Below are 27,446 nucleotides of genomic sequence, written 5' to 3'. Positions count from 1 at the left end.
ATTTTATATAAATTGAAGTAGTTTATTAAGATATAAATATGACTTATAAATAATCATACTTTATGATATATTTCATAAGTTGTTATTTCTCCAATAAATATTATTTCCACAAATAATAAATTCCCAATTAGTAAAATATTATTTTCATGAAATAATAATTTTCTAATTAAATACAAGTGTTGATATATTTATCAATAATCAAATTATACTAGTAAATAATCAATTGACGGTAACTTGCTATATGGTGTGACCCTATAGGATCATATATTATTAGCAATATCATTCTATAATAACTCTTAGGCATACTAGATCTTTCACCGAGAAGGATGGAGATACGAGAAATCGATGGGCTTGAGCTTCAGAAAGTGATAGTAATCAAAACCAGAACATAAATATGGTCAATCATCAATAAAATACTCAAAAATTTCAAGTAAAACTATAAAACAAAATGCTAGATGACTTAACTTTAGATATATGCTCAAGAAAAGTAGCAATCGATTTCAAATCTAGAGCCAATTACTTGTTGGGGCAATTGATTTGTATCGCCAAAAATCAAGGATTAAGTTATTGATTAGTATACTAAAATTATTTAAATTTGATACAAGCGTCATTTTGATTTCTAGTTTCTAGGTTATATGTAGGCGGGAAAATTATTTGGTGATGGCCTAGAAAATTGCCACACGACAAAGAAATGGTGTAGAAAAGAGACATGTGGCCAGGGGTGGCAATTGGTGATACGACGCGACAAAAATACACGACACAAAACGAAATTGAGATGAAACTGAAATTCGAATTCATGTTCGTATCAAGTGTAAAAAACACGATACAGTGTCGTGTTCGTGTTCAAGATTCGCCATGAAATTGACACGATTTAACATTTGTCTGTCGTGCTTTTCGTGGTTATCGTGTTATATATGATTAAATATTAATTAAATAAATTGATTGTTATTTTATGTCATATTTGTCGTGTCGTGTCGTGTTTGTCGTTTTTTAATTGGTTCGTTTTCATGTTAGTTAAAAAAACACGACATCGTGCCGTGTTGTGTTCGTGTTACATAAACATTGTCGTGTCGTGTCGTGTAAGACAAAAACACGACATGATAGCCTGTGTATTACACACGTTTATTAAAAAAGATAGATATAAATACATTTGTATATAATTCAACTAGACGTGAGACCCATGTATTACGCGAGTTTATTAAAAAATATTATATCAATCATCGTAATTAGACAATGTTAACTTTTATAAATAACATCTTACATTTAGCAAAATAAAAAAGAATGAACGAATTTACAATTGTTATTAACATTGCTATTTTAATGAATACAATGACGTTACAATTAAATGAAAAATGAAAAACATAAGAGACAAATTGAATTTTTTTTTTAAAAAAAATCATAGAAAATGACATGTATCAATTCATTGAAAAGTTGTTATTTGAAAAAATGATTTTAACTAATTGAAAAATATAAGAAAAATCCCATTATTATTTTAGAAAGTTATTGATAAAGTCTTATTTTTTTTAACAAAAATATCATGTTTAATTAATATTTTGCCTAAATTAACGAAAAATTATTTATTTTTTAGACAGTATAAAATTAAATAATAATGATTTTTTTAATTAAAAAAAATTTAGTCGATTTTTTTTAAAACTTTTACAAATATTGCCTTTAATTTACTTTCAAATGATGATGATGGCCCGAACGTTAACTCTAAGGCGATAAGATCCGGTTCGTTAGACATTTATCCTTCGTCTCTGACGTACGCACAGAAATGTATTTAATGCTATTCTACTCTTAAACCCTAAACCCTTTGCCCTGGCAAGAAGAACACAAGTCACTCCTACTGCAATCCATCGAGTCTCTTTCACCTGAAAACCACCCTTACAATCATATTTCATCTTCAGTCACTTACCTTCCCCACGACTCAGGTCAGTCTTCCCTTTTAACAAACATATTTTTGTTCATTAGAGCCTGAAATGGCGGGCGTCACTCAATAATTTGTTTGTTAGTATATGTCCACTTTTTATGCTCTTTTGATTCCCACAGCAATCGAGAAGTTGCATATTTACCTGATAGGAGAAGTTTGAGTTCAGTTTCAGGTAGAAGCATAAATGGCGATTGATGGGAGTTTTTGTGTTGAATACGAGTTGCAAAGGTTTCTTCTTCGGTGTCCCAAGCTTGCGGCTGCTCCCCAATTAGATAACTTAGTCCAGAAGGTATTGAAGAGTTCATCAAGGACCTTTTTTACATGTTGCTCTTCTCTCGCATCAAATTTTGGGTTTTTTCATATATGCTATCTACAGGGGAAAATTTTGACAGAGGAAGAGTTGTTTGATGGAGTAGCTGAGTTACTTTTACATCCTCGATATACAATTCCATTAGTGGGATGCTTTCGTCCAATTGCACGCAAGATTGTTGACCGGGTTGTGGCTTTACTACATTTGGTGCCTGATTTGACATCAAATTCCAATAATTCAATGATTGAGTTCGATGATGGAAGATTATTTAAGGATACTGAAAGTTCAGATTATGAACGAGATATTTCTGTTATTAATTTGTATGTCAAATATGGGAGAGGTCTGGGACTTCACGAGCTTTCCTGTTTGGCATTTTCACGAACACTTGATATGCTACCTTATCTTTCTGGGTAAGCTCACTTGTACACTCTCCCTTCTCTCTCAACTATGCTCCACACTAACTTAACCTGATTACTTTATTCAGGTCTGTAAGGGATTACTTTAAGTTTGCACCTCCCCCATTCAAAAGGATAATGGAAAAGGAATCAATGGCCCAGTCATTAGTGCAGGTACTATTTCTAAACCTTACTCTGTTCTATTTCCTCTGAGATTATGTCAGTCATTGGAATATACTGGTAAGCCCTGTTATGGCAATTGACTAATTTTGCTTCTGATTATATCAGCCAGGAACACATTTATTAGATGCTGTGCGAGTATCATATCGTCTCCTTTTAGCAGAGCCTGAGGTTTTTGCTAAGCTATGGGATTGGTCATGTTATATGGACCTTGTACATGAGATCACTGGTTTTAATGGAGAAAATACAGAGCTTTTGATGGACATAAGATGGTGTGCAGTGCAAACATTAACAATGGTTTTGAAGATGAGTGACAAGTTTATTAGAAAAAGTAAGACAAGTGACATGGCAACTTCAGAGTTTGGATTCGATGATGAAAAAGCATATGGGTGTTTATTAAGGTTAGTTTTTTCATCAGTGACAGAGTGAATTTATTTCTGATTTGTTCACTTCTTATATTATTTATGTTTATTTGTTTATAGGTGGAAGGAATTTCTTCAGGACGTGTCATTAGAGAAGGCTGGTTGGTATCTTGAACCATTTAGGGAAAACACAAATATTGGGCAACCAAATTGGAGCAATATGGAGGCAAAATGGTAAAGCATTATTATTATTAGTCTAATTATTTTATATGCAACATATCTTCTTGATGTCCTCTCTTGTTCTTTCCTTTTATACTTTTGAAGTTATTTTGTTATATGCTATTAGGGATACGCTTAAAACTGGAAGTCCTTTTGTTTTAACATCTGCTGTGAAGAAAAGTTTTGAGATGGTATTGTTGGCAGTGAGTCAGAGGTGGCCTGTTCTTCTTTATGGTCCAGCTGGCGCAGGCAAAACTGCTCTCATTAGCAGATTAGCCCAAGGTCATGGGAGTCAAGGTATGTTATTTTTGTTTATAGTATTTGAAATTCTTAATTCTTTCACAGCTTTAAATATTTCCTTTTTATATCTGATGTTTTCCCCCTTTTAGTTCTTTCTATTCACATGGATGAGCAAATTGATGGAAAAACACTAATCGGGAGTTATGTATGTGCTGAACAACCTGGTGAATTTAGGTGGCAGCCTGGTTCCCTTACTCAGGTTAGTTACTTCATTTTTTTGTACTTAATTAGTTATTTGTAGTGTAACTCTAATATGGATGTTTTTTTGGCTACTTATAGGCTATCATAAATGGACTTTGGGTTGTTTTTGAGGACATTGATAAAGCTCCTGCAGATGTACAATCCATCTTGTTACCTTTGCTAGAGGGTGCTACTTCATTCTTAACAGGCCATGGGGAGGTTTGTTGTAGTTAAATCCTTAAAATAGGCAATAATAAGTATACCTAGTTTATACAAAGGATTCCTTCAAGGATATACTTTGAGTCATTTTTCACTATATGCAGGCAATAAGGGTTAGTGAAAGCTTTAGGCTTTTCTCTACAGTATCGAGCTCAAGACTAGATGCATCCTCTATGACAACAGGTTTGTGATCACATATTTATAGTTAATTCCCTTTTGTGGGTGAAGGGCTTAAAGGTCAAGATTTGTTTTTTTTTTTTTTTTTTTTTTTTTTTGCCATTTGATATGTAGGTAGGAACTCCCTTGGTGCACTATGGAGGAGAGTAATGATTGGTTCATCAAGTAGTAGTGACCTAGAAAGTATTTTGAAAGCCTGGTATCCAGATTTGGAATCTCTTTGTGGAAAACTTATAGGTGCTCATTAAAGTTTTTACTTTGAAAAGCTTCATCCTTTTTGGCATAAACCAATATATTAAAATCATTTTCCATCTTGCAGAAACCTTTGAAAAGGTTAATCATCTCACAGGCTTTCAACTAGGAACTTCTGTTACTCTCTCATCTTCTGGCAGGTTTTCACTGAGGTATTTAGCCATGAATGTAGATTACTAGTTTTTTATTTATGGATAGTGATTTACTTATTTACCCTTCTGTACAGGGATCTTTTGAAGTGGTGCAAGAGAATTGCAGGTTTGGGTTTTCATTTTGTGGGTGAAAGGCTGTCAGGTCATGTGGCCAAGTGCATCTATCAAGAGGTTTTAATAAACTCTTGCTCTTCTTTTTTCCCGTATTTCTAACTTTGTTGATTTACTAATATGATGTTGTTTTGTAGGCTGTTGATGTTTTTGCAACTTCTTCAAGCTCAGTGGAAACACGAATGAGAATTATGAGAGAGTTGGCAGAGATTTGGGGAATACCAATTTCAGATGCTGAGACATTGTTTCCTGTTGATAAGCCTGTTGTTCAGGTTTCTCTTTTTATAACATGAGAGATATATAATATATTGACACCATAAAATCTAGTTACTCTTATTAATATCATATATTAAACATCTGCAGGACTTGAGGACTGATATACATATTGGCCGAGTAACTCTTCAACGCACACGTATACCTGTAAGTTATCCTATTTAGTATAATTATATTAAAAAAAAATGTATAATCATACCTTTTGCTTCTTTTAATTATATATATGTGTAATGTGCTTTTTATAGTCATCTTCTGTGAACAAATCATTCGTTGAGATTCGTACTTCATTGCATATCCTTGAAAGAATAGCTGGATCTGTTAAGTATAATGAGCCTGTTCTTTTGGTTGGTGAAACTGGTACTGGAAAGACAACTTTAGTACAGAATCTAGCTGCAAGACTTGGTCAAAAACTTACAGTTTTGGTATGTTTATTAACAGAATCTGATTAAATTTTCCTCAATGAGATAAATAGCTTATAATATATTTTTGCTGAAATTTATGTTGCAGAATTTGAGCCAGCAAAGTGATGTTGCAGATCTGTTGGGAGGTTTTAAACCAATGAATGCACAATTTTTATGCCTTCCGCTTTATCAGGAGTTTGAAAGTCTCTTTAGAAGTACCTTCTCTTCAAAGGTACAGTCTATCTAAACCCTAAATCCTAAACTTAAACACTAAACCCTGATGTCTTTTGGTGATCAAATGCAGGACAATGAGAATTTTCTTGCCATATTAAGAAAATCAGTCAGTGACAAGAATTGGAACGTGTTATTTAGTGGTTTACAAAAGGGTGTTCGTACAGTGGTCAAAATTGGAAAGCAGAAGCCTGGTGTAAAAAGGAAAAGACCTTTAGGGGAGAACCTAATAAAATCATGGGAAAAATTCTCTTTAAAACTCGAAGCAGCTCAGGGTCAGATTAATGCTTCAGATGGGATGGTTTTTTCATTTGTAGAGGGAGTTTTTATCACAGCTTTGAAAAATGGTGACTGGATATTACTAGATGAGATCAATTTAGCTCCTCCAGAGACTCTTCAGAGAGTAATTGGTGTTCTTGAAGATGAAGTTGGGTCCCTTTGTTTAGCTGAAAGAGGAGATGTTGATTATATATCTAGACACCCGAATTTCCGTATATTTGCTTGTATGAATCCCGCAACTGATGCTGGAAAAAGAGATCTTCCATTGTTTTTAAGAAACCGGTTTACAGAGTATTTTATGGATGATGTGTTGGAAGATGAGGATTTGAAACTGTTCATCAATCGGTTCATGGAAGCAGACAATTCAGTCAAAGATATCACAACCAAAATCTTGAAATTTTATAAAATAGCAAAAAAGGAATCAGAAGAGAGGCTACAAGATGGGGCGAATCAAAAACCACAATACAGTTTAAGGTCTCTTTATCGTGCAATGGAATATACAAAGAAGGCAAGGCGAGCTTTTGGATTTTTAAAAGCTATTTATGATGGTTTTTCAATGTTCTTTCTTACAATGTTAGATCCTCCAAGTGCCAACTTAATGAAGAAGTTAATTACAGGATACCTTTTAGATGGAAAAGACCCTGCGCATGTGTCATTCGATAGGTACATTGTGGTTGGGAAAAACACCAAAAATGATGAGTTTTTAGAGAATTATGTTTTGACAAAAAGTGTGAGAGATCAACTTAGCAACTTGGCACGTGCTATTTTCATAGGAAGGTATCCGGTTCTTTTACAGGGGCCCACATCTAGTGGAAAAACTAGCCTTGTTCAGTATCTTGCTGCGATCACTGGGCATGAGTTTGTTCGAATTAACAACCATGAACACACTGATTTACAGGAGTATTTGGGTTCTTATATAACTGATGCAAGTGGGAAACTTGTTTTCCAAGAAGGGGTGTTGGTTAAAGCGGTTAGAAATGGTCATTGGATAGTTCTTGATGAACTTAATCTTGCCCCTTCTGATGTTCTGGAAGCATTAAATCGGTTGCTTGATGATAATCGTGAACTTTATGTTCCTGAATTATGTGAAACTATTCACGCACATCCGGATTTTATGCTTTTTGCTACTCAGAATCCACCGACTTTTTATGGTGGGCGAAAGATGCTTTCTAGAGCTTTCCGGAATCGGTTTGTTGAAATCCATGTTGATGAAATCCCGCAAGATGAATTGAGTACAATTTTGGAAAACCGTTGCAAAATTCCGGGTAGTTATGCGAAGAAAATGATTGAAGTCATGATAGATTTGCAAAAACATAGACAAAGTAGTAAAGTTTTTGCGGGAAAACACGGGTATATTACCCCGCGTGATTTGTTTCGGTGGGCTGATCGGTTTAGGATGTTTGGAAAGTCCTATGAAGATTTAGGGCGTGACGGTTATTATCTGTTGGCTGAAAGACTGCGTAATGATGTGGACAAGGAAGTTGTTCTAGAAGTTTTGAAGAATAAGCTGAGGATTAAGCTTTGTAGAAGTGTAATGTACAAGGAGGATGAATCTCTCAACTTGCAAAACTCGGTGGCTACTCCTCGGGATCTTGGAAGGCATGTGTTTCATATTTGTTTATGTTCCTTATTTTTCGCTAACTTTGTCTTACTTTTTTTTGGGTAATGCAGGGTTGTGTGGACTGATAGTATGTGGAGGTTGTACTTTCTTGTTGAGCGGTGTTATAGGTTACGTGAACCGGTGCTTCTGGTTGGAGAAACTGGTGGTGGGAAGACAACAGTATGCCAGCTGTTAAGTATTGCCTTGGGGTCCAAGTTACATATATTGAATTGCCATCAATACACAGAAACTTCTGATTTTCTTGGGGTTAGTATTATTCTCTTTTAAGGGGTTGTTTCTTTTTACTTAATAAGCTTAATGGGCTCTAATCACTTGATCTGGAAAGCTATACATGGCTGTTTCTTTTTTACTTAACTTGAACAGAATGACTTAATGGGCTAATTCAGAAACCTAGGTTAATGTATGATGACACCAACTTTTTACCTATCAGCCTATTCTTTTTTTACTCATAACTCATATCACATTAAATTGGATGAAGATTGTTAGAATTGATGAACATTGTACTTTTTTTTGGCATGTAAGGGTAAAATGGTCATTTAGTTTCATTCATATGGTTTATTCGGTCTAGAAAAGAAACATACCTTATGTATACAAATATACAAACATCATTACCCATTCAGCCACTTTACTCATACATGACTTAATGAGTAAATAAAGAAACAATCTTTAAGTTCTCTTTATTTTTGAGTATAAGAAGCTTATTGGAATGTTTGAGCTGTTTATAATGTACATATTCTTATGCAACAGGGATTCTATCCTGTTCGAGAAAGATCAGAAATATCTTTGGACTACAAAAAGTTGTGTGAGGAATTGCAGGCTTCAAAAGCTTTTAAGCACTTCCCTCATGATGCTGTAAGTTTCGACTTTAAAACAATATATGATTTTTTGATGTATTTATGGTCCTTAACAATACAATTATATTGTTACACAGACGATTTCATTGGACATTAATCAAGCTTCAACAACACTTGAGCAAGTGACTAAGATGATAAAATATTACAGAGAAGCTCAAGTCCTTCATGCTGATGTCACCCAAAATGAAGTCGACACTTTTGAAGAAATTAGGAATCGTTTATCTTTACTTCATCAAAAGTGGGGCACGATCTTTACTTGGCAAGATGGTCCTCTTGTTGAAGCAATGAAGAATGGTGACATGTTTCTTGTGGATGAAATTTCATTGGCAGATGATAGTGTTCTTGAAAGATTGAACAGTGTCTTGGAGCCTGAAAGGAAACTGGTATGTTTTTCTGTCATATATTTTGTCTTATTCAATCTTTATATATTGAAATTAATTTCTTCTGTTCAACAGTCTTTGGCTGAGAAAGGTGGGTCTGATCTTGAGAAGATTATAGCACATCCAAAGTTTTTCATACTCGCAACAATGAATCCTGGGGGCGATTATGGTAAAAAGGAATTATCCCCTGCACTTCGGAACAGGTTTACTGAGATATGGGTCCCACCTGTGACTCAGATGAATGAGCTCAAATGCATAGCATTAGAAAAGTATGTGATTTATTAATATTTTGTGAGTACTTGTTACAAGTCCCTAATGCATGTCCCGAATTGCAGGATCTCAAATCCTGAAATCTCTTTCGTGGTGGATGTTATGATAAATTTCTGGGAGGTATGATAATTTTAGGAGTACAATATTGCAACTGTTTTTATAGTTGGTTAACGAGTGTTTGGTTTTTGGTGTTTGCAGTGGTTCAATCAGTTACAAACTGGAAGAACACTGACAGTGAGAGATCTCTTGTCTTGGATAGATTTTATTAATGTGACTGATGGAAGTTTAAGTCCGGAAGTTTCCATGTTGCATGGTGCTTTTCTTGTTTTGCTTGATGGATTAAGCTTAGGTATGATTTCCAATGATCTTTTCACCTCTAGCAACTACTGCTTTTATGATGGTGTCATTTGTTTTCACTTAATGAGCTATATATATATATATATATATATATATATATATATATCACATGTTGGTGTGTTTCTAGTTGTGATTGCTTCACAGAAACACTCTTTAACATAATTTTTGTTCTTCATTCTATTTCTTATGTTCATATTGTGCTTGCTTTTCTTATTATTAGGTACAGGAATTTCGAAAAAGGAGGCTGAAGACTTGAGGGAAAGATGCTTGTCATTTCTTATGGAGCAATTAAAGGTACTGTTCAGTATATTAATCACTTATGTTATGTATTTTGGCTATTTTCATATCTTTTTATTGTTATTTAATTACTGAGCAACTGATATTTAAATTTGCTGCAACAGGAGAGCAAACTGAGATTGAATCAGGTAAGTGTTTTGACGGATGAAAACTATGGTTGGTCTGATCTTCTGAAATCTGGTGAGGCACTGTCTAGTAATGGCATGGAGATTGACACTCATTTTGGAATTCATCCATTCTACATTGAAAAAGGTTGACCATTAATTTTGATATATGTTGACCTTCAATTGCTATTAAGATACTTCTATTTAATACAAGGTATTTTTCTGTGCCTTAGGTGACAACCATTTAGAGACTAAAGGATTTGACTTTCTGGCACCAACCACCCGCAGAAATTCCTTGCGTGTACTCCGTGCTATGCAGCTTAAAAAGCCTGGTATTTTTTTTCTTCTTTCTAATGATGTGCTTTATAATTTGTGACACTATTTACTGTGTTTACAATTACATGATGTTCTTACTTGTCTGTATCTTATTATGCATTGTAGTTCTGTTGGAAGGAAGTCCAGGTGTTGGAAAGACAAGTTTAGTCCTTGCTCTTGGAAAATTCTCTGGACATTCTGTTGTTCGGATTAACTTATCAGAACAGGTCACTAAATTTCTGCCATTTTCCTTTTTTTTGGCTGTTTGTATTTTGGATATTTCTAAATACTGATGTTAATATGTACGATGTCTAATTAAACCATAGACTGACATGATGGATCTACTGGGATCTGACTTACCTGTTGAAAGCGATGAAGGAATGCAGTTTGCTTGGTCTGATGGCATCCTGTTGCAGGTTAGAAACAATTTCTACTAAACCCTAAACCCTAAACCCTAAAGAATGTTTCATCCATTTTTCCTTGTTTTTTCTAGATTTTATAACCAACTTTGTGAGTATGATACAGGCTTTGAAGAATGGATCTTGGGTTTTGCTGGATGAACTCAATTTGGCTCCTCAATCTGTTCTGGAGGTTTGACTTTGACTTTATATCCTATGAATTTTCCTTTTCCTGTGGAGTTTTAATTTTGCCAATATCTGTACTAACATATTCGTTGAAATAGGGTTTGAATGCTATTTTAGATCACCGAGCAGAAGTTTTTATACCCGAGCTCGGTCATACTTTCAAGTGCCCTTCATCTTTCAGAGTTTTTGCATGTCAAAACCCTACCAGTCAAGGGGGTGGTAGGAAAGGCCTTCCTAAATCTTTTCTCAATCGCTTTACAAAAGTATATGTTGATGAATTGGTAGAAGAAGACCATAAGTACATCTGTGGGACTTTACACCCATCTGTCCCAGAGGATTTGCTTTCAAATCTGATCAAGTTCAATAAGCGTTTGCATGAGGACACAATGGTAAATCATAAATTTGGACAAGATGGATCCCCATGGGAGTTCAATCTTCGAGATATTATTCGTTCATGTCAGATCATAGAAGAGGCTCCTGAAGGCTCAAAATCCGATTGCTTTCTCAACACTGTATACATCCAAAGAATGCGTTCATCCACAGATCGTCAACAAGTCATTCAGCTATATGAACAGATTTTTAGGGTAAAACCAGTCATTAATTTATACCCTAGGGTGCAGGTTACTCCAGAAAACTTGATAGTTGGAAACACACATGTCAAAAGGACTAATATGCAATCATCAACAGTATCTTCTTGTGACCTAAAAATCCTGCCAGGTGTCCGACAAAGCTTGGAAACCATGGCACAATGTTTGCATCATCAATGGTTGGTCTTGCTGATTGGTCCAGCTGGATCTGGTAAAACTTCTTTGATAAGGTTAATGTCACATCTCACTGGAAACATCTTACATGAACTTAACCTTTCTTCTTCTACTGATATATCTGAGTTACTCGGATGCTTTGAGCAATACAATGCTATTTGCCATTATCGCCTTGTTATTGAACATGTTGAGCGTTACATAAAGGCATACAGTTGTCGCCAGTTTGAAAAGTCAACCCAAGAGTTTACAAAACAGAAGGATTTGATTGGGCGTTGGCTTGCCTTCTCATCAAGTTTGGATAACACTTCTGTGAGTTTTGTTACCAATGAAAATTGGAGTAGGGGAGTCTTCCGTTCTCTACCATTGTTGGTTGATATCATTGAGAATCTACTACTGGATTTGGAAAACGATAGTGAACATCTGAATAGATTGTTGAAGACTGTTAAGAAGTTGCAAGATGATCAAAGGAAGATGCTGTATCCTGCAAAGTTTGAATGGGTGACTGGATTGCTAATTAAGGCTATAGAGAATGGAGAGTGGATTGTTCTAGAGAATGCAAATCTTTGCAACCCTACGGTATGTAAATTTGTTTAATGTTTGATTATTAGTGTGATTTCCTTGATTAACCTTTTTTGGTTTTCTTATATTACAGGTTCTTGATAGAATCAACTCTCTAGTTGAACAATCTGGATCTATAACAGTTAATGAATGTGGTACCATAGAAGGAAAACCAATGGTTCTTCATCCTCACCCTCAATTTCGGATGTTCCTCACTGTAAACCCTACATATGGTGAAGTATCAAGAGCAATGCGAAATAGAGGTGTAGAAATTTACATGATGCAGCCTTATGGTGAGAATGAACTCATAGATGTGAAGAGATTTCTAGCCCTTTCAGACATACCTGGTGAACATTTAGTCAATGCAATGGCTAAAGCACATCTTTCTGCTAAAAGAGACGGGTTGAAACATAATGTTAGCATTTCAAACCTTGAGCTTATGCGGTGGATACAGTTATTTCAACGACTTGTTACAAATGGAAATCAGGCCATGTGGAGTTTGAAAATTAGCTTTGAGCATACGTATCTTTCCTCTTTGGGAGAAATTGAAGGAAAAGATATTATCAATGAAGCAATCGGTTCTTACTTGTCAACACCCGAACTTCACAATTGTAGTTCTCTATGCTTACCTGGCGGATGGCCCACAACCTTGAATGTACGTGATTTTGTATGGTACTCAAGAGAAACATCTTTAAAACAAAATTGTATGTATCTGGAGTATCTTGGTGCTCAAATGGCCTCACATTCATTTCGGGCTTCTTTGGGTCGAATGGATAATGCTCTATGCCCTAGTGATTCCATGAGGGCATATTTGGTGGATTTAGAGACATTGCATGCCATGACATTTCCAAAAGCTGACGTGGCAGGGTTGGACAAAGTTAACCAAACAAGATTCGATTTTGCATTCACGAACAAAAGGCTTTTGTTTGCAGCAAATTGGACCATGGAACAGGCTACTGAAAGTGACCTTAAGTTGTATCTTCTATGGTTCGGGTGGTTAGGTGATCATTTAAACAGACATTGTTCATTCTTTTCTTCTTTCCGGAAACTTCTGGAAAAAGAATTGGACCATTCTATTTGGAACTGCATTAGAACATCTCATGGAGCACAATCATCACCAATGCTTTCACTGGATTTTGGAAAATCAACTCCATCAGAATCAGAGTCTAATAGCCGAAATCTTACTAATGCAGTGAAGTGTGTTGGGTTGTTGAGGGTTAGTTATCAACAGTGGCATAATGAGAGTGAGTTTAAGTATAGTGAACAAACTCGGTGTTTCATTCCTGTCTTGCAATCTTTAAAAAGGCTTGAAGAAAGAATCCTTGATATGCTTGTTGAGTCTCCTTTCTTTGATGTGGTTTTTGTACTTTATAAAGAGCTCATGAATGATCACTTATCTGCTTGGAATGGGTTAGTTTCGTCTCAGTATGATTGCATGTTAATTTCATGGAGGTCTTTGGTGAAAGATGCTAAAAAGCTGAAGGAGTTTTGTGCAAATGAAGTGGAAAATTTTCAGGTACTCTTTCTTAATCTTAAACCACTTCACCCTTAATCTTCTTATTCACATTTGTCTAAGTATGGAGATAAAATATTGTGTAGGATGAAATGAAGAATTTGGAAAGAGTTCTTTCTTGGTCTTTGAGTTCACAGAGGTCATTGCTGTGGGCATATGGTGGTCATCCGTCTTCACCTTCTTCTGTTGAGATATATAGAAAGCAACAGCAGCTTGTCAATCTTTGTCATTCAATTTGGACAAAAAACATCAACTTGCAGGAATTAGGTACATCTTTATTTTTTTCTTGTAATTGCTACAAGTCTATTCTTATCATTATTGTTATTTATTCTGCATGTGTTTTTGTAGCAAATAAAGGCTATATTGAGGCTGCTGTTGCTACCAATCCTGAACTACGCTTTCTTGCCATGCAAGGTAAAGTATTAACACTTTTTGGTTGTAAATTTTCTTACTTATTGTATGCTACACAACGAAGCAATCTACCTAGAAGCATTTTGTACATTCATCATGAACTATTATTTTTTCTGTATGAAGGTGTTTGCATGTCTGCATTTATCATGAGCAAATTAGATGAAGACGACCATGATGTTTTAAATCAGTTGGAGGAGATGTATCAGGTATTATCATGCATGAAATTTCCATTTTTTTCTTCCGTATACAAAGATTTGAAACGATAAAAAGTGGAAGCTTATGTTAATTTTGCAGGTGCTTTCGAGTAAGTTCCATTACGAAAAGGACAAGATGGAAAGAAATGCTGGGACTAATGACATAGCTTCTCTTTTTGGTGCTCTATCTAGTTGTTGCACAATGAACCCTGACATGTTATGCCTACCTTCTGGTTTCAACTGTTGGCTTGATACTCTGCCTTTAAATGATAACAATAGTTTTGGTCTTGATATGAGGCTACTTCAAGAGCTTTCCAATATCATCACTCTTGATGGGAAGGAACTGGAATCCGTAAGATTCAATGCCATCTTTTATTGCTAGTATCTGCTTGCAGTGTTTGTGTATCCATTCAATATTTACCTTCTTACCCTTGGTCCTCTTCAGTGTGGGTTCATTTTTTTTTTCTTATGGGACTTGGGTATTGTTGTTGTATCGGATAAAAGGATTTTGTGTTTGTGAATGTATCTTAATTTGGATTTATGTTTACTATCAATAACATGACCATTACTTTGTTTTCTAGGGTTTGTCTCGTTTACGTTGGCTTCTAGAATCTACCTTGAAGTTTTCACTAAATTCTTCTTCAAGGCCTCCAACCGATTTCTCTCCTTATCAAAAAATCTCATGGGTTCTTGAAGCTTGGACCTCTGTCAATAATGGTCAGTGCAACTTTCTCCCTTCAGAGGCGATTTCAATTCCACTTAAAATACCTAAATTTATATGCTTATAAATCTTTTTACAGCACGTGCAAGCATTTCTAGTACTGTTCTTGAAATGTGGTTTAATTGGCACACATCTTTGTGGAAGCATCAATCAAATCGTGAGAAGGTATGCATTGAGGCATTGCAGTTTTTATAAATGAAAAGGGCGATTTAGTAATTTGTGCAGATAGTTACTTTTTATTGTACTTGTTTGTCTATGTGATGCAGAAAAATTCCAGCCAACATGGCAATGCAGATCTGGTACCTGATATGCTTTTTCAGCCTGTGGCAACACTGGCTCTAGACAAGATTCTGTAAGGAGTTCTATACAAAGATTGTGTAGAGTTGTTAGTCTAAGTTGGTAGTTCTTTCTGGTTACCACATTTAATTTATTTATTTTTTATGAAGGGGGAATCCAATTGGCATCAAGGATCTTAATGCACATAGCTTGAAACTTGGAGTGGCTTCCCGTAATCTCTGGTTAAGTTCTCCACATGTTGCTGATTTCCGCAGTTTCTTTTCGTCATCTGCTAGATCTCTCTTTCAGCAGGTAAATATTTTCATAAAGTCGCATGAAAATGTTTCATATTGTTAACAGGAGTTCCCAAATTTCTAATCTTGTTTTTCTGTTTTCATCCAGATAATACTTGCCCACGAGAAGTCCTTTGAAGCTGATAAATATTCCTTGATCAAATCTATATTCTTTTCAGCTCAGGTAAATTTTCTTATGGTAAAAAATATTTTTATCTGAAAACAAGAGTCAACCGTATATTCTTCACATTTTCTTCTTCTATAACAGCAAGCAGATGTGCGTGTGATTATATCTCTTCTAGCATCATCAACCCACCATGTTTTGAAGTCCTTAATAAGACCATTTATCGAGCCATTGCTTCATGCGCTATATGTCAAGAATTCTACAGGTGAACAGATAATAATTAATTGATTTGTGCTCTATTCTATTAGTCCATTACTTAACCATTTTTTTTGTGTGTAGATTCCTTGTTTGATCTTGGGTGTGCTTGGCTACGTATTGGGGGTTTACGTTATCATCTTCTATTATGCTGTGATGATGTGGATCCAGCTGTCAAGAAAAATTTGAAATATTTTCAACTTACAGAGAGGATTGCATCACTTGAACTTGATATAGAAGTAATTTTTTTTCTCGCATAAATTAATATGATATTAGTCTTTTTATCTTCAGATATTTTACAATGTTCAACTTCATACAGGTGCGTAAGGAGTGTGTCCAGCTGGCAGGGTGTTTCTCTTTGAGCGAGGCTGACAAGGAAAAAACAGAATTACTAAACGATCTTAAAGCTGAAAGAAACAGACTCCAAAAACAGGTAATGTTAAGTTGTTTTTCAAAATTTTTTCCATCTGTATATAAATATGCTCATACATTTGCATGATGTGGTGCTTTTTTATCTTCAGGTTGTGTTTCGATCTGATCCTAGGAAATTTAAGAAGCTGAGATCCGAATGTGATGAATTTATGAAATTGGTTGCAACACCATTTGATCTTTTAAAGAACATTGGGAGTTTGAGTATGCAACGGGTTGCTGACCAAGTGCATAATTGGCAGGTATTGATAACTTATCTGATTGTAATTTACTTGTAAAGGTGAATCAACATCTACCACTATGGAATTTTTCTTTGTATGTGTCAATCTCCTATTTTTTGTAGGAAACTGCAACACGTTTTGTGGATCGATTATCCAATGAATACTCGGAGTATGTGGATATTGTTCAACCTGTTCAGATTGCAATATATGAGATGAAATTAGGCTTGTCATTGGTTCTTTCAAACAGCCTACGTGATCAGTTTTTGGATAGAGTTGGCCAGAAAGATATTGATGTTGTTTTGGTAATATATAAATCTTTTTATCACATTTGTCAAAACAATATTATTGACATAATTGGTCTGTTGATTCTTGATACTGACTTCATGAATGACAGGGGGCAATTTATTCGTTTATGAGGTTCCCTAGGGGCATATCGGGAAAAGATGATTCTTGTGTAGACGACAGTTTCCATGCCAAACTTTCATCCTTTGATAAAGCCTTCCCTACTTACATTGGGGAAGCTGACATGGCCATGGTGGAAACCTTGGTTACTTCTGCTAAAGACAATAATACTGATGAAGTGGTCTGTTAATAATGTCTTTTATTATACATCTTACAGTATAATATACAATCTAATTTATTTTTTCCATGGAATCTAAAATGACAAATGCATGTTTCATGTTGTAACAGGCATCTGCTTTGAAACTAAAAGCTTCAATTCATCAAAATATTCTTCATCGCGTGGTGCATTATGTTGCTCAAGCCCATTTTCTTGATGATGTATCTTTTAAGGTAATAATTTCTTGTTGATGGAGTGTTAATATTTTAATGAACTCTTACAATAGGACATGTGCAACATTCTTGTGTACTTACTAATTTATGTTTCTCAACATCAGCTCATGGATAGGATGTTTGATGAATTTGCAAATCTCTGGATGAAAATGAAGATTCAAGTTAGAACCAAAGAAGAGCTTGATTCAAAACAGTACATATTCCGACCTCGTGCTTTTGACATTAAAAATGTCATTGAAATGGACGTATCTACCCTCGAAAGTTCGATTGCCAATGAAGCTTTCTCAGAGTGGCAGGAGTTGGCTTCAGAGGAAGCATCTGTTGAAAGTGAAAAGGTAAGATTTCTATATGATAGAAGCATTCCCCTTGGTAAAATTTGTTAATTCAGTTGTACTAATGGAAGAAGTTGCATCTTGTAGAAAATTACTGATGAAGAGGATGAAATGTTAGAGAAAGATTGGAGTCTACTGCTGGAATCCGCATTGAATGACATGATCAACGTCTATACTACAGTATTTGGCTCGACAGATCTCCTTCAACCTGTCAGCTGACTTATTTGACTTTTTCTTCTGAGTTCTCTTCTATGTATTCTTCATGTAGTTCTAATTTTTGTTTCTTTTATTCAGGCTGGATTTGTTCAAGTAGCTGATTCTGATAGGCTAGGTTCTTTCTCGGACTCGTATGCCATGGGTACAAGAGTAGTTAAAGGTGATTGTTTTTTTTTCCGATTATAGGGTTTCCTTTTTAAGATACACAATTACAAATCTCATAATTATTACTATTTTCAGATATGGAGGGCTTATTATGTTGGAATTTGGACTCCAAGCTTATTCCAGAACATGTACTACGCCTTTCCTTGGAGCATGATCGGAAATCAATGTCATCTCATCTACCGAAAAATTCTTACAATTTCTACAAGGTCTTGTATTGTATTTCATTTTTTTTGTTTGTTAGATTATATCTTTTACTTTTTAGTTGTTAACTTCTCTTGTTGGTGATATAGGATTCAAATGCTTCCATGTTGGCCAAGATGGTGGATCCAGTTATGAATCTTCAAAATCGGATTCGTCACCTTCTAAGCGAATGGGATGATCATCCTGCTCTTCAGAAAATTGTGGATGTGATTGATATGATCTTGTCTATACCTATGAACACCCCTCTTGCTAAGGTCATACACTTTTTTCTTCATTAAACTGATAACAGGGTTATAAATAATATAATTTAACTTCTAAATCTTCTCATATATGTATGTTGTTGTTTTGTAGGCTTTGTCAGCCTTGCAGTTCTTACTTAACAGGGTCCGGAACCTTCAAGAAACTGTTTCAAAGTTTCCCCTTTCTGGTAAATATTTGATCTACTTCTTTTAGATTCACATAAAGACTCATATTTATAGCCTTAATTTCTATTCAATTTTCGCTACCTTTTCTCAATTTCCCATTTTGCAATTTGCAGATCAGTTGGATCCGATTATTGGTCTTGTGTCCTCATGGCAAAAATTGGAGTTTGAATCATGGCCTGCTTTACTTGATGAAGTTCAAGCTGGATTTGATACTAATGCTGGCCAGGTAAAATATCATAATTTGTTGGAAACAATTATGATTTACAAAGATATAAAGTAAAAAGACCAAATTGACACTCTTTTTGTATTCCATTGCAGTTATGGTTTCCACTATACTCGGTTCTTAGGCAAAGTCAGTCTACTGATACTGATGACTATAGTCAGTCCACCATTGCGAGGCAAGTGCTTGTAATTTTAAGAAAAGTATATATTATAAATAAATCAAAAGATTTTTAAACATATCAACTTTTTCATACAGCTTGGACGATTTTATTCGGACTTCCAGCATTGGTGAATTCAGAAAGCGTCTTCAACTTGTCTCTGCTTTCCATGGCCACATCAGCACAGGCATTAATCAGGGATCAAATTTAAGGTTCTTCTCTCTTTCTGTAAAGTTGCTTTATTCTATTATTGTATGTGGTTTTACCTTATGCATTCTTTTATTATACACAGTCGTGGCCATGAGGACAATGTGAGGATTTTGTACAATACATTCGGATTCCACATTCAGTTCCTGCCTATGTAAGTGCTCTTTTATCATATTATTATATTATTTATTACATTATGTTTTGTGTTAAACGATCAATGTTTCATTGTGTTTTAGTATTCTGGAGAGGTTAGCAGATAACAGAAAGAGCATTCAGGTGGAGTTGAATGAACTCATGAAGTTGTGTAAATGGGAACGTATTGAGTGGTTTATGACAATGGAAACATCAAAACGAACACGTGAGAAATTTAAGAAGTTGATTCAGAAGTATACTGTGAGTGATGATTGTGGATTTTTTGTTATAATTTTTTTTTCTTTCTTATTTGTGCATTTTTAAGAATCAATAGCGTGTTTGAAATCACAGGATGTTCTAAAGCAACCTGTGGTGCTTATACTTACACAAGAAGCTGCTCGAAGTGGAATAAAAACAATAGCAGTTCATACTTCTGCTTCATTTAGTGATTCTTTTGAGAAATACAAGCAAGTTCTTGATGTTTCTTGCAATGAAACTCAGTTTAAAAACAAAAAGAGGTTCATATGGCCTTCAACTTGGAGAAATAAAATGGATCTTGCATTGGGAGATATACGTGTTGCAAAGGGTATAAACTCTGACTACCCATGTGTCCCATTGGAGGAAGCTCAAGGTTCATTTCTTCTCTTACACTGTAATTATCCATCTTCACATGTTTTTTTGTATTCATGTTTTGTTTTTGCTTTTGCAGGCAATATAGATATTGTGAGCAAGTTGATAGGTTTAGAATCATTGAGTGGTGTTACTAAGGAAGAGTGGAGACAAGTGAAGCACACATTTAAAAAGATCAGCACAAATCTTGTTTATTGTGGGGAACTTTGGAAGGATGAAAAAAAGAAGAGTTTAGGAAAGAGAAGGGCTCTCTCTGAACTACTAAAGATGTTGGATAGTTTTGGGTTGTCTAAGCATAGATCCACATCCATGGAGGTATCATATCCTCACAAATACTGGCTATTTTTCTAAATGTGTTACAGTGTCCTACAATGTTATAAATGGGTAAATTTTGTAAAAGTACAATGCTGTATCTGTATCTAATGTTTATTATTCTGGTGGTTGCACAATATAGGATAAAGCATGGTCACTCCAACCATCATATGTGATTGAGCATTTGCTACTTAATGAAAGTAGATTGCCCTCTGGGGACCTTGATGTCAAAGCTTTAGAGAAGGTCCAAAAGCTTCCCATGGATAATAATAATAATCTAGAAACGGACTGGAAAACACCAAATGAATACTTCTTCAAAAGCATATCTTCCCTAAACCATCTTCGACAAGTCCGCGTAAACTTTCACAAAGATTTTACAACTGAACAGGTAATGTTAGATTCCACTTTGTTAATTAATTTTACTCATATTTTCATTTTAACCACATGAATGATTGTTATTTGGTTTGTAGGTTGGTAGGTCTATTTCTTACCTCGATCATCTTGTTGAGATACAAAAATCTCATAGAGCTGCAGCCTATGACTTCTCCAATGGTTTGGATCGCTTAAAGAAGCAAAGTGTTCCACTGCAGAATCTTTCCTCAACCTCATTTTCTCACAATCAGCACATCGTTTCCAAATGCATGTGGCGACAAAAGGTTGTTTTTAATTTTTAATTTTTTTTATCATGTAATGCTTACTATCGAATCTTATATGATGATGATGATGATGCTAATATTTAAATGTTACTGTTGCAGCAACTGTTTGATGCTATGTGTGATACGTTAAACGATGAATGTTTGTTGCTAAAGAGTGTTGAAAACAACCATCTAAACAATTGCTCAAGTGTTGGAGTGGGTGCTGGGCGAATTCGTCTTTTCCTAGAGAAGTTTGTTCCTGAGTTCAAGAAATCAAAGGAATTGTTGGATGGTTATCTTTTTGGTGATTGTGGTGGTGTATTAAGCACTGAAGTTGTACTTCATCCTCATGGCATCACCAAGCAAATGGAACAGTTTGTCCAACAAAACCTTTTGTTAGTTAAGGATTTTAAGGAGCAATTACGCGCTATTCGTAAGCAGGATTTGACTTCAGGATTAGCTAAAGATGTTCTTCTTGACCATTTTGAGGTGATCTTCGCAAAGGTATGTTTTATATTTTTCAGTTATAATGACTTTTTTGGGTACAGTTTAAGTAACGTACTTTTTCTGCCACCTTTCAGGGTAACCTGTTAGATGAATACTATAATTCTGCTATGGAAGCAAGGGTCCACATTCAAGATGTCAATGATGTTTCGAAAGCTGAAGCTGAGTTCACCGAGTCCCTTAGGAAAACATGCAAACATATTGTTGATGGTTTTGATCGAGTCAACTCGGTGAATAACAAGCTTGATTCTACGGAAGATTACCTGGGAAATATCAATACCTGGCAAACTTTGTTTGCTTCTAGAGTAGAGAATCTCCAGTTGAACAGCATACATGATGAACTAGTGAAAACACTCGAGTTTGCTGTAAGTGTCTTCTTATTTCTTTATTTTTCCATTGTTAATAACTACTTAATTTGGATCATATTTTTCATTTTTTAGGCACTTATCTAATTTAATATATTTACCTAGGGACGACTTATGGACCTCTATGGGAATGGAGAAACGAATGTATGTATTGTTGAGGCACAACTGAAGCATCTGTATTCACTATTGGACCTAATGATAACCTTTGGCAATGGTCTTCTTAAGGACTTTATGGTGGCTAATAGAACTGTAAGTTTGATCTTCTATGAGTTTTTGCTTATTTGGGCATTGCACTTTGAAAAATGTTCCCATTATAGCAATCGGGTAACCTGTTTATAGATAATTCATAGAATAATGTCCTAATAAGAAATAATTTGAAAGGTGTATTCTATTTCTTGCATTTAGGATTTATCCCTTTAAGAAACTATAATGATCTTTTACATTTGGAACAGTTGTCTATGGTTACTCATGCTCTTGCGGAGATTTTTGCTTCATTATACTCGCAAGGTTTTGGAGGCCCCACAGAAACCCAAGAGGAAGAAAATGGTGGTGATGATACAAAAGATACTACTGGAACTGGTATGGGTGAGGGTGCTGGGATTAAAGATGTCAGTGAACAGATAGAAGATGAAGATCAACTACTTGGAACTGAAAAGGTACCTAGTCAATTTCCAAATATGCCCTTACCTTGTCATCTTGTTTCCCTTTTTGTCGACTTATAATTTCTTTTTATGTTGTTAGGGTGAAGAACAAGATGCCTCGAATGATGATCCAAGTAAAAATGATAAAGGCATAGAAATGGAACAGGATTTCACAGCTGACACATTCAGTGTTAGTGAGGATTCAAGTGATGATGAGAATGATGATGAAACCGATGAGCCACAGCTGGATTCTGCCATGGGAGAGACTGGAGATGACAGTGAAGTTGTTGATGAGAAGCTTCGTGATAATAAAGATGATGAAGATGTTGAAAATGAAAAGAAGAATGAGAAATATGAAACTGGACCTTCTGTAAAGGACAATGATGAGAGTGGAAGAGAGCTTAGAGCTAAGGAATATGAGGATGATGATGTCAACAATGGTGACGAGCCTGGAGAATTAGATCCTGAGGAATCTAACAAAAAGAATGACGAAAATGACGATCACGTCCCTGATGAGACTGATGAGGTTGAAGAGATGAATATAGATAAAGACGAAGCGTTCTCTGAACCTACAGGATTAAAACCAGATGAAACTAATGTCAATTCTGATGAAGATATTGACATGGATCAACAAGAGGGAGATGATGATCAGAATGAAGATGGTGAAACGGAAACGGTTGATGAGTCAGCTGAGATTAACAATGGTGAAGATGAAAACATGAATTCAGTTGAAGAAAATGCTGACATGGAGGCTGAAGAGGAAAACCAAGAAAAGAATGGCGATGCTGACGTGGATGAACAAAAGAAAGATGCCAACAGTACACCTGTCACCACTGATTTTGGCAATGAAATCCAACCAAACGCAGACTCTGCCACTCAGGCAAATGGTGGGTCAAACGGGGCATCCATGGGTGATGTTGCACCAGAAGCCACATGGTCAAACAGCAATGATATGCAAAGTGACATGGCGCCTATACGCGGTTTACCTAATTCTTCAGAAAACGAAGTCACTGTAGCTGATTCTTCAAAAGGCGGGAAACTAAACGATGAACATATAAGTCAACTGCCAGAGGTTGACCCTTCGTCTAGTCAAAAAAGTCAACCGAACCCGTTTCGTAACATTGGCGATGCACTTGATGGATGGAAAGAAAGGGCAAAAGTGTCGATAAATTTGGAAGAAAAGAAGGACGAAGCCATGGATGATGAAAATGGAGATATAGATGCAGACGAATACGGGTTTACTTCCGGGTTGGAAAAAGGATCCGCTCAAGCCCTGGGACCCGCAACCGCAGACCAAATTGATAAAAACATGGATGGAAAAGAACCCAATGATGGAAAAAACACTGATGGTGAGGTTACAGACAAGAAAGATGATTCTGAAATGGAGATTGAAGAACAGCATGTTGAAGCTCGACCCATCAAGAATCATTTAAGCATTGGGAATAATTTAAATGAGAAAACACAAGTTGAAGAAACAGAGATTCCAGATGAAACCCTAGAAGTTGATGGCCATGGCGAACATGATGAAAGTAGGGAAACAGAGAGTTGGGTGGTTATGAAGAGATCTTATATGACAGAAGGCATAAATCAACTCAGTAAACTTTCTGTTGGAGATGATGATATGGGAATCGCACATGAACTCAAAGATGTTTCTCATGATATGAAAGATTCTGCTACTGCTTTATGGAGAAAATATGAACTGCAGACAACAAGATTGTCACAGGAGTTGGCTGAACAGTTGCGTTTGGTGATGGAACCAACTCTTGCTAGCAAGCTTCAAGGGGATTATAAAACCGGAAAACGAATCAACATGAAAAAGGTATAATGATTTTTTTAGACCAATTTACATTTTTGGTAGCTGATTTTTGCAAATGTGGTCCCATAAGTAAAATATGGTTGTTATGTTATGACAGGTGATTCCATACATTGCGAGTCATTATAGGAAAGATAAAATATGGTTGAGGCGAACACGACCTAACAAACGAAACTATCAAGTTATGATTGCTGTGGATGATTCTCGCAGCATGTCAGAGAACAACTGTGGGAATGTTGCTATTGAAGCTTTGGTCACTGTTTGTCGTGCAATGTCTCAGTTGGAAGTTGGGAATTTAGCAGTTGCAAGTTTTGGGAAAAAGGGAAATATTCAATTGTTACACGACTTTGATCACCCCTTCACTGGGGAATCTGGAGTCAAGGTTCGTTTTTCACTTAACAGTCAATATTACGATATACATTTTTTTTTTTTTTTTTTTTTTGTTATCAACTTATTTATTATTATGCTTTGTTGAGTGAATCAGATGCTTTCGAGTCTGACATTCAAGCAAGAGAACACAATAGAGGATGAACCCATGGCTGATTTACTGAAATACATAAACAACACGTTGGATTCTGCTGTAATGAATGCAAGATTGCCATCTGGACAAAATCCATTAGAGCAGCTTGTTTTGATCATAGCTGATGGCCTTTTCCATGAGAAGGAGAAGCTCAAGCGTTGTGTTAGAGATCTTTTGAGCAAAAAACGAATGGTTGCTTTTCTTATTTTGGATAATAACCCAGCCGAATCAATAACACAAGTTCTGGTAATTATTTAATCACACTCCCTCCCCTTTTTTAATATTTACCATTTACACCCCCATGGTATTTGTTGCTGGAGATGAAAGGTGAGGTGTGGGGTCCACTGTTCATGGTGATAGTGTCTTTTTTAAAAACGTTAACACCTTTTTTTTTATACGTGTCCACTGGAGATGTATGGAACTTTCAACAAAGCACAGGTTGTTAAAGAAATTGAGAAAATGACAGGTTTTGGGGAAAATAAAAATATAAATGAAGGGCAAATTTGTAAAAAGTTAGGATGTACCTGATTTTTTCTTTCCATTTTTCAGGAAGCTACATTTGAAGATGGGAAGTTGGAGACAGGTAAATACATGGATTCTTTCCCGTTCCCATATTTTGTCATCTTGAAGGATATCGAGACTCTTCCAAGAACTCTTGCTGATTTATTAAGACAAGTAAGCCATAATTGCTATAATCTTTTTATTTATTTATTTATCTTATAGATTCTCATTTTTCGAAAATTTTATTAACCACCATGTTATCTTACCTACCTACCTACTACCCAATTGCAGTGGTTTGAGCTTATGCAACATTCCGGAGCTTAAATCTTTCGCTTGGTGGGCCCTTGCACTGGAAGTTTGTTTATAGCTTGTGAAACTTAGAGAAAGAAATGTAGCTATGGTTTTGAAAATGGTGAGGGAAGAAAAACATAATTTGTTGTGTTTTAATGCTTTTCCTCATCTGAAATTTTGTATACCTTATTATATATATGAAAAGACTGCAAGAGCTCTCCATTTTTTCACTTGCTAATATTATCTACTACATTGCATGCTTTCTAAGCAGGCCCAGGCCCAGGCCCAGGCCCATCCTGATCCAGTAAAACCCAACCGTTGAAGGATTTTTAAAGTTAACCATTAGTTAACTAAAAATATGATCAGCTAAAGACCCTAATAAGTTGTATGTTTTTTTTTGCTAAGAATTGTCAAAGTGGATGCAAAATTTATTTCAAAGACGAAAAATGCAAGTAATGCTTGAGCAATATTTTAACTTTTGAAATCTCATTTGACCCACTTTTATGCTTCATGATGGAAATCCGTGTCATCCATTTATAAAAATCATCAATGTGCTAAGAAACACCTTGAACCAGGAAACTCTTGATGGACCCAACAATCGACATGCAAGTAATCCGTCTTGTCCACTAACTTATCGACATAATCTCCTATTTCTTTCAATACCTGTGTCATGTCTCATGTCTGGAGCTTCAATGTTAAACCGCTACTGAGGGCGCCATGGTTTTCTGGAAAAATAGTGAATTTAATTTTCCATGAAATATTGGAAGTAACAACTTTAGCTTTTGTTAGATAACCTAAAAGCAAGTATAAAGGGGAAAGCAATGTTGGAATGGGAAGAAAGACATATAGGTTAGATAACATTATATATACATCTTAACACATATAGAACCATATCTTGTTCGCACATAGTATATTATTAAATATATATTTAACACATATTCCAGTCAATAAGCATATAATTCATGTATAAACTTTCAATAAATATTTAATACTTTTAATAATACTTGTATTAAAATCATGTTCATGAAAGTAACTATGCACTTACTTGACTGAGGTGGAAGATCCTCGGGAAAGCTAGCTCCACTACTAAGACTTCGACTTATTCTTTTTAACAACCTAAATAAAAATATTACTATACTTCGGTATTTGTTCCTATTTATACTATTTCCTGGATTCCTCAACAGTCCCAATGATTACATTGAAATCTATTAAATAAGGAATAACCTGGTAAGATCATATCGGAGGTAGGGTCCGTTTGGTATACCGCATATACTGTTTGGAAATCCCATTTTAAACACCTCACTAGATCTAGACTAGACATCACTTCCGTAAGTAAAATCAATCAGTATTATAACATGAAATCACCGATAAATCATGTTTATAGGTTCATAATAATGATAATGACCTTAAACATAAGTTACAATTAAAGCATAATAAGTGTAGCTTAACTTACAGAGTTTCTAGCGAAAACTGGGAAGTTGCGAGCAGGATCTCGACCTGAAAGCTTCTATTCGCCAGGCTCTTAGATATCTCAGAGCCTTGATAAAATGCTAAGAAGCTCGGAAAAATTTGGCCTCCAAAGGATCAAAGAGATTTCAGAGAGAAATGTGAGAAAGGTGTGAGAAATGCGCCGACTCTCGGCTCCTATTTATAACTTATTGTAGGTGCCGACTCTCAGCTCCTATTTATAACTTATTGTAGGGGGCGTGCCACGCCTAATCTAGAGGCACGCCGCGACTCTGGTTGACGATGCTCCATCCCTTTGTTTCCATGTGTCATCGTCCTGCTGGTCCACATCCCACATTCTAGAACACCAGGCGCGTCGTGCTACCTACCCAGGCGCGTTGCGGATGTGGTAGGTACGAATTTCAATCT

General features: G+C 35.6%; 1 protein-coding gene across 1 annotated transcript; it reads left to right on the top strand.

Annotated features, from left to right (window-relative positions):
- Nucleotides 1-1,792: 1,792 nt before the first annotated feature.
- On the top strand, nucleotides 1,793-25,801 carry LOC145107967 (midasin-like). Its single transcript, XM_079044936.1, has 72 exons — nucleotides 1,793-1,931; nucleotides 2,097-2,219; nucleotides 2,307-2,650; nucleotides 2,725-2,809; nucleotides 2,924-3,216; nucleotides 3,298-3,411; nucleotides 3,524-3,693; nucleotides 3,786-3,895; nucleotides 3,976-4,095; nucleotides 4,200-4,278; nucleotides 4,387-4,509; nucleotides 4,592-4,676; nucleotides 4,751-4,847; nucleotides 4,925-5,059; nucleotides 5,151-5,207; nucleotides 5,306-5,482; nucleotides 5,568-5,693; nucleotides 5,766-7,570; nucleotides 7,643-7,838; nucleotides 8,340-8,444; nucleotides 8,524-8,829; nucleotides 8,902-9,095; nucleotides 9,162-9,216; nucleotides 9,295-9,445; nucleotides 9,674-9,747; nucleotides 9,855-10,002; nucleotides 10,088-10,186; nucleotides 10,296-10,396; nucleotides 10,496-10,585; nucleotides 10,695-10,760; nucleotides 10,852-12,090; nucleotides 12,167-13,588; nucleotides 13,672-13,852; nucleotides 13,934-13,999; nucleotides 14,120-14,202; nucleotides 14,291-14,542; nucleotides 14,772-14,907; nucleotides 14,991-15,076; nucleotides 15,178-15,263; nucleotides 15,358-15,499; nucleotides 15,590-15,664; nucleotides 15,749-15,869; nucleotides 15,944-16,098; nucleotides 16,179-16,292; nucleotides 16,381-16,530; nucleotides 16,632-16,811; nucleotides 16,904-17,092; nucleotides 17,200-17,301; nucleotides 17,406-17,636; nucleotides 17,721-17,843; nucleotides 17,928-18,009; nucleotides 18,090-18,220; nucleotides 18,305-18,469; nucleotides 18,567-18,642; nucleotides 18,754-18,866; nucleotides 18,959-19,038; nucleotides 19,119-19,232; nucleotides 19,313-19,381; nucleotides 19,464-19,620; nucleotides 19,711-19,990; nucleotides 20,069-20,304; nucleotides 20,444-20,689; nucleotides 20,772-20,957; nucleotides 21,057-21,440; nucleotides 21,518-21,805; nucleotides 21,911-22,054; nucleotides 22,258-22,461; nucleotides 22,547-24,265; nucleotides 24,360-24,641; nucleotides 24,744-25,025; nucleotides 25,329-25,454; nucleotides 25,572-25,801. The coding sequence occupies exons 2-72, from the start codon at nucleotides 2,115-2,117 to the stop codon at nucleotides 25,602-25,604; spliced, it is 16,140 nt and encodes a 5,379-aa protein (XP_078901062.1). The 5' UTR covers nucleotides 1,793-1,931; nucleotides 2,097-2,114; the 3' UTR covers nucleotides 25,605-25,801.
- Nucleotides 25,802-27,446: the final 1,645 nt, after the last annotated feature.

This window comes from Lactuca virosa, chromosome 4 (genome assembly GCF_052849685.1).
Source record: "Lactuca virosa cultivar CGN04683 chromosome 4, Lactuca_virosa_CGN04683_v6, whole genome shotgun sequence".
Lineage (NCBI taxonomy): Eukaryota > Viridiplantae > Streptophyta > Magnoliopsida > Asterales > Asteraceae > Lactuca > Lactuca virosa.
Note: the sequence above shows the minus strand (reverse complement) of the source record. Positions and strands in the feature narration are given on the sequence as shown.

What these genes read in the sequence shown, in the direction of transcription:
- LOC145107967 (XM_079044936.1), top strand. Translation starts at nt 2,115, where the DNA reads ATGGCGATTGATGGGAGTTTTTGTGTTGAATACGAGTTGCAAAGGTTT. An exon ending in GTCAAAAACTTACAGTTTTG is followed by an intron (nt 5,483 to 5,567) that starts GTATGTTTATTA and finishes TTTATGTTGCAG; the next exon opens with AATTTGAGCCAGCAAAGTGA. An exon ending in TTGATACTAATGCTGGCCAG is followed by an intron (nt 18,867 to 18,958) that starts GTAAAATATCAT and finishes ATTCCATTGCAG; the next exon opens with TTATGGTTTCCACTATACTC.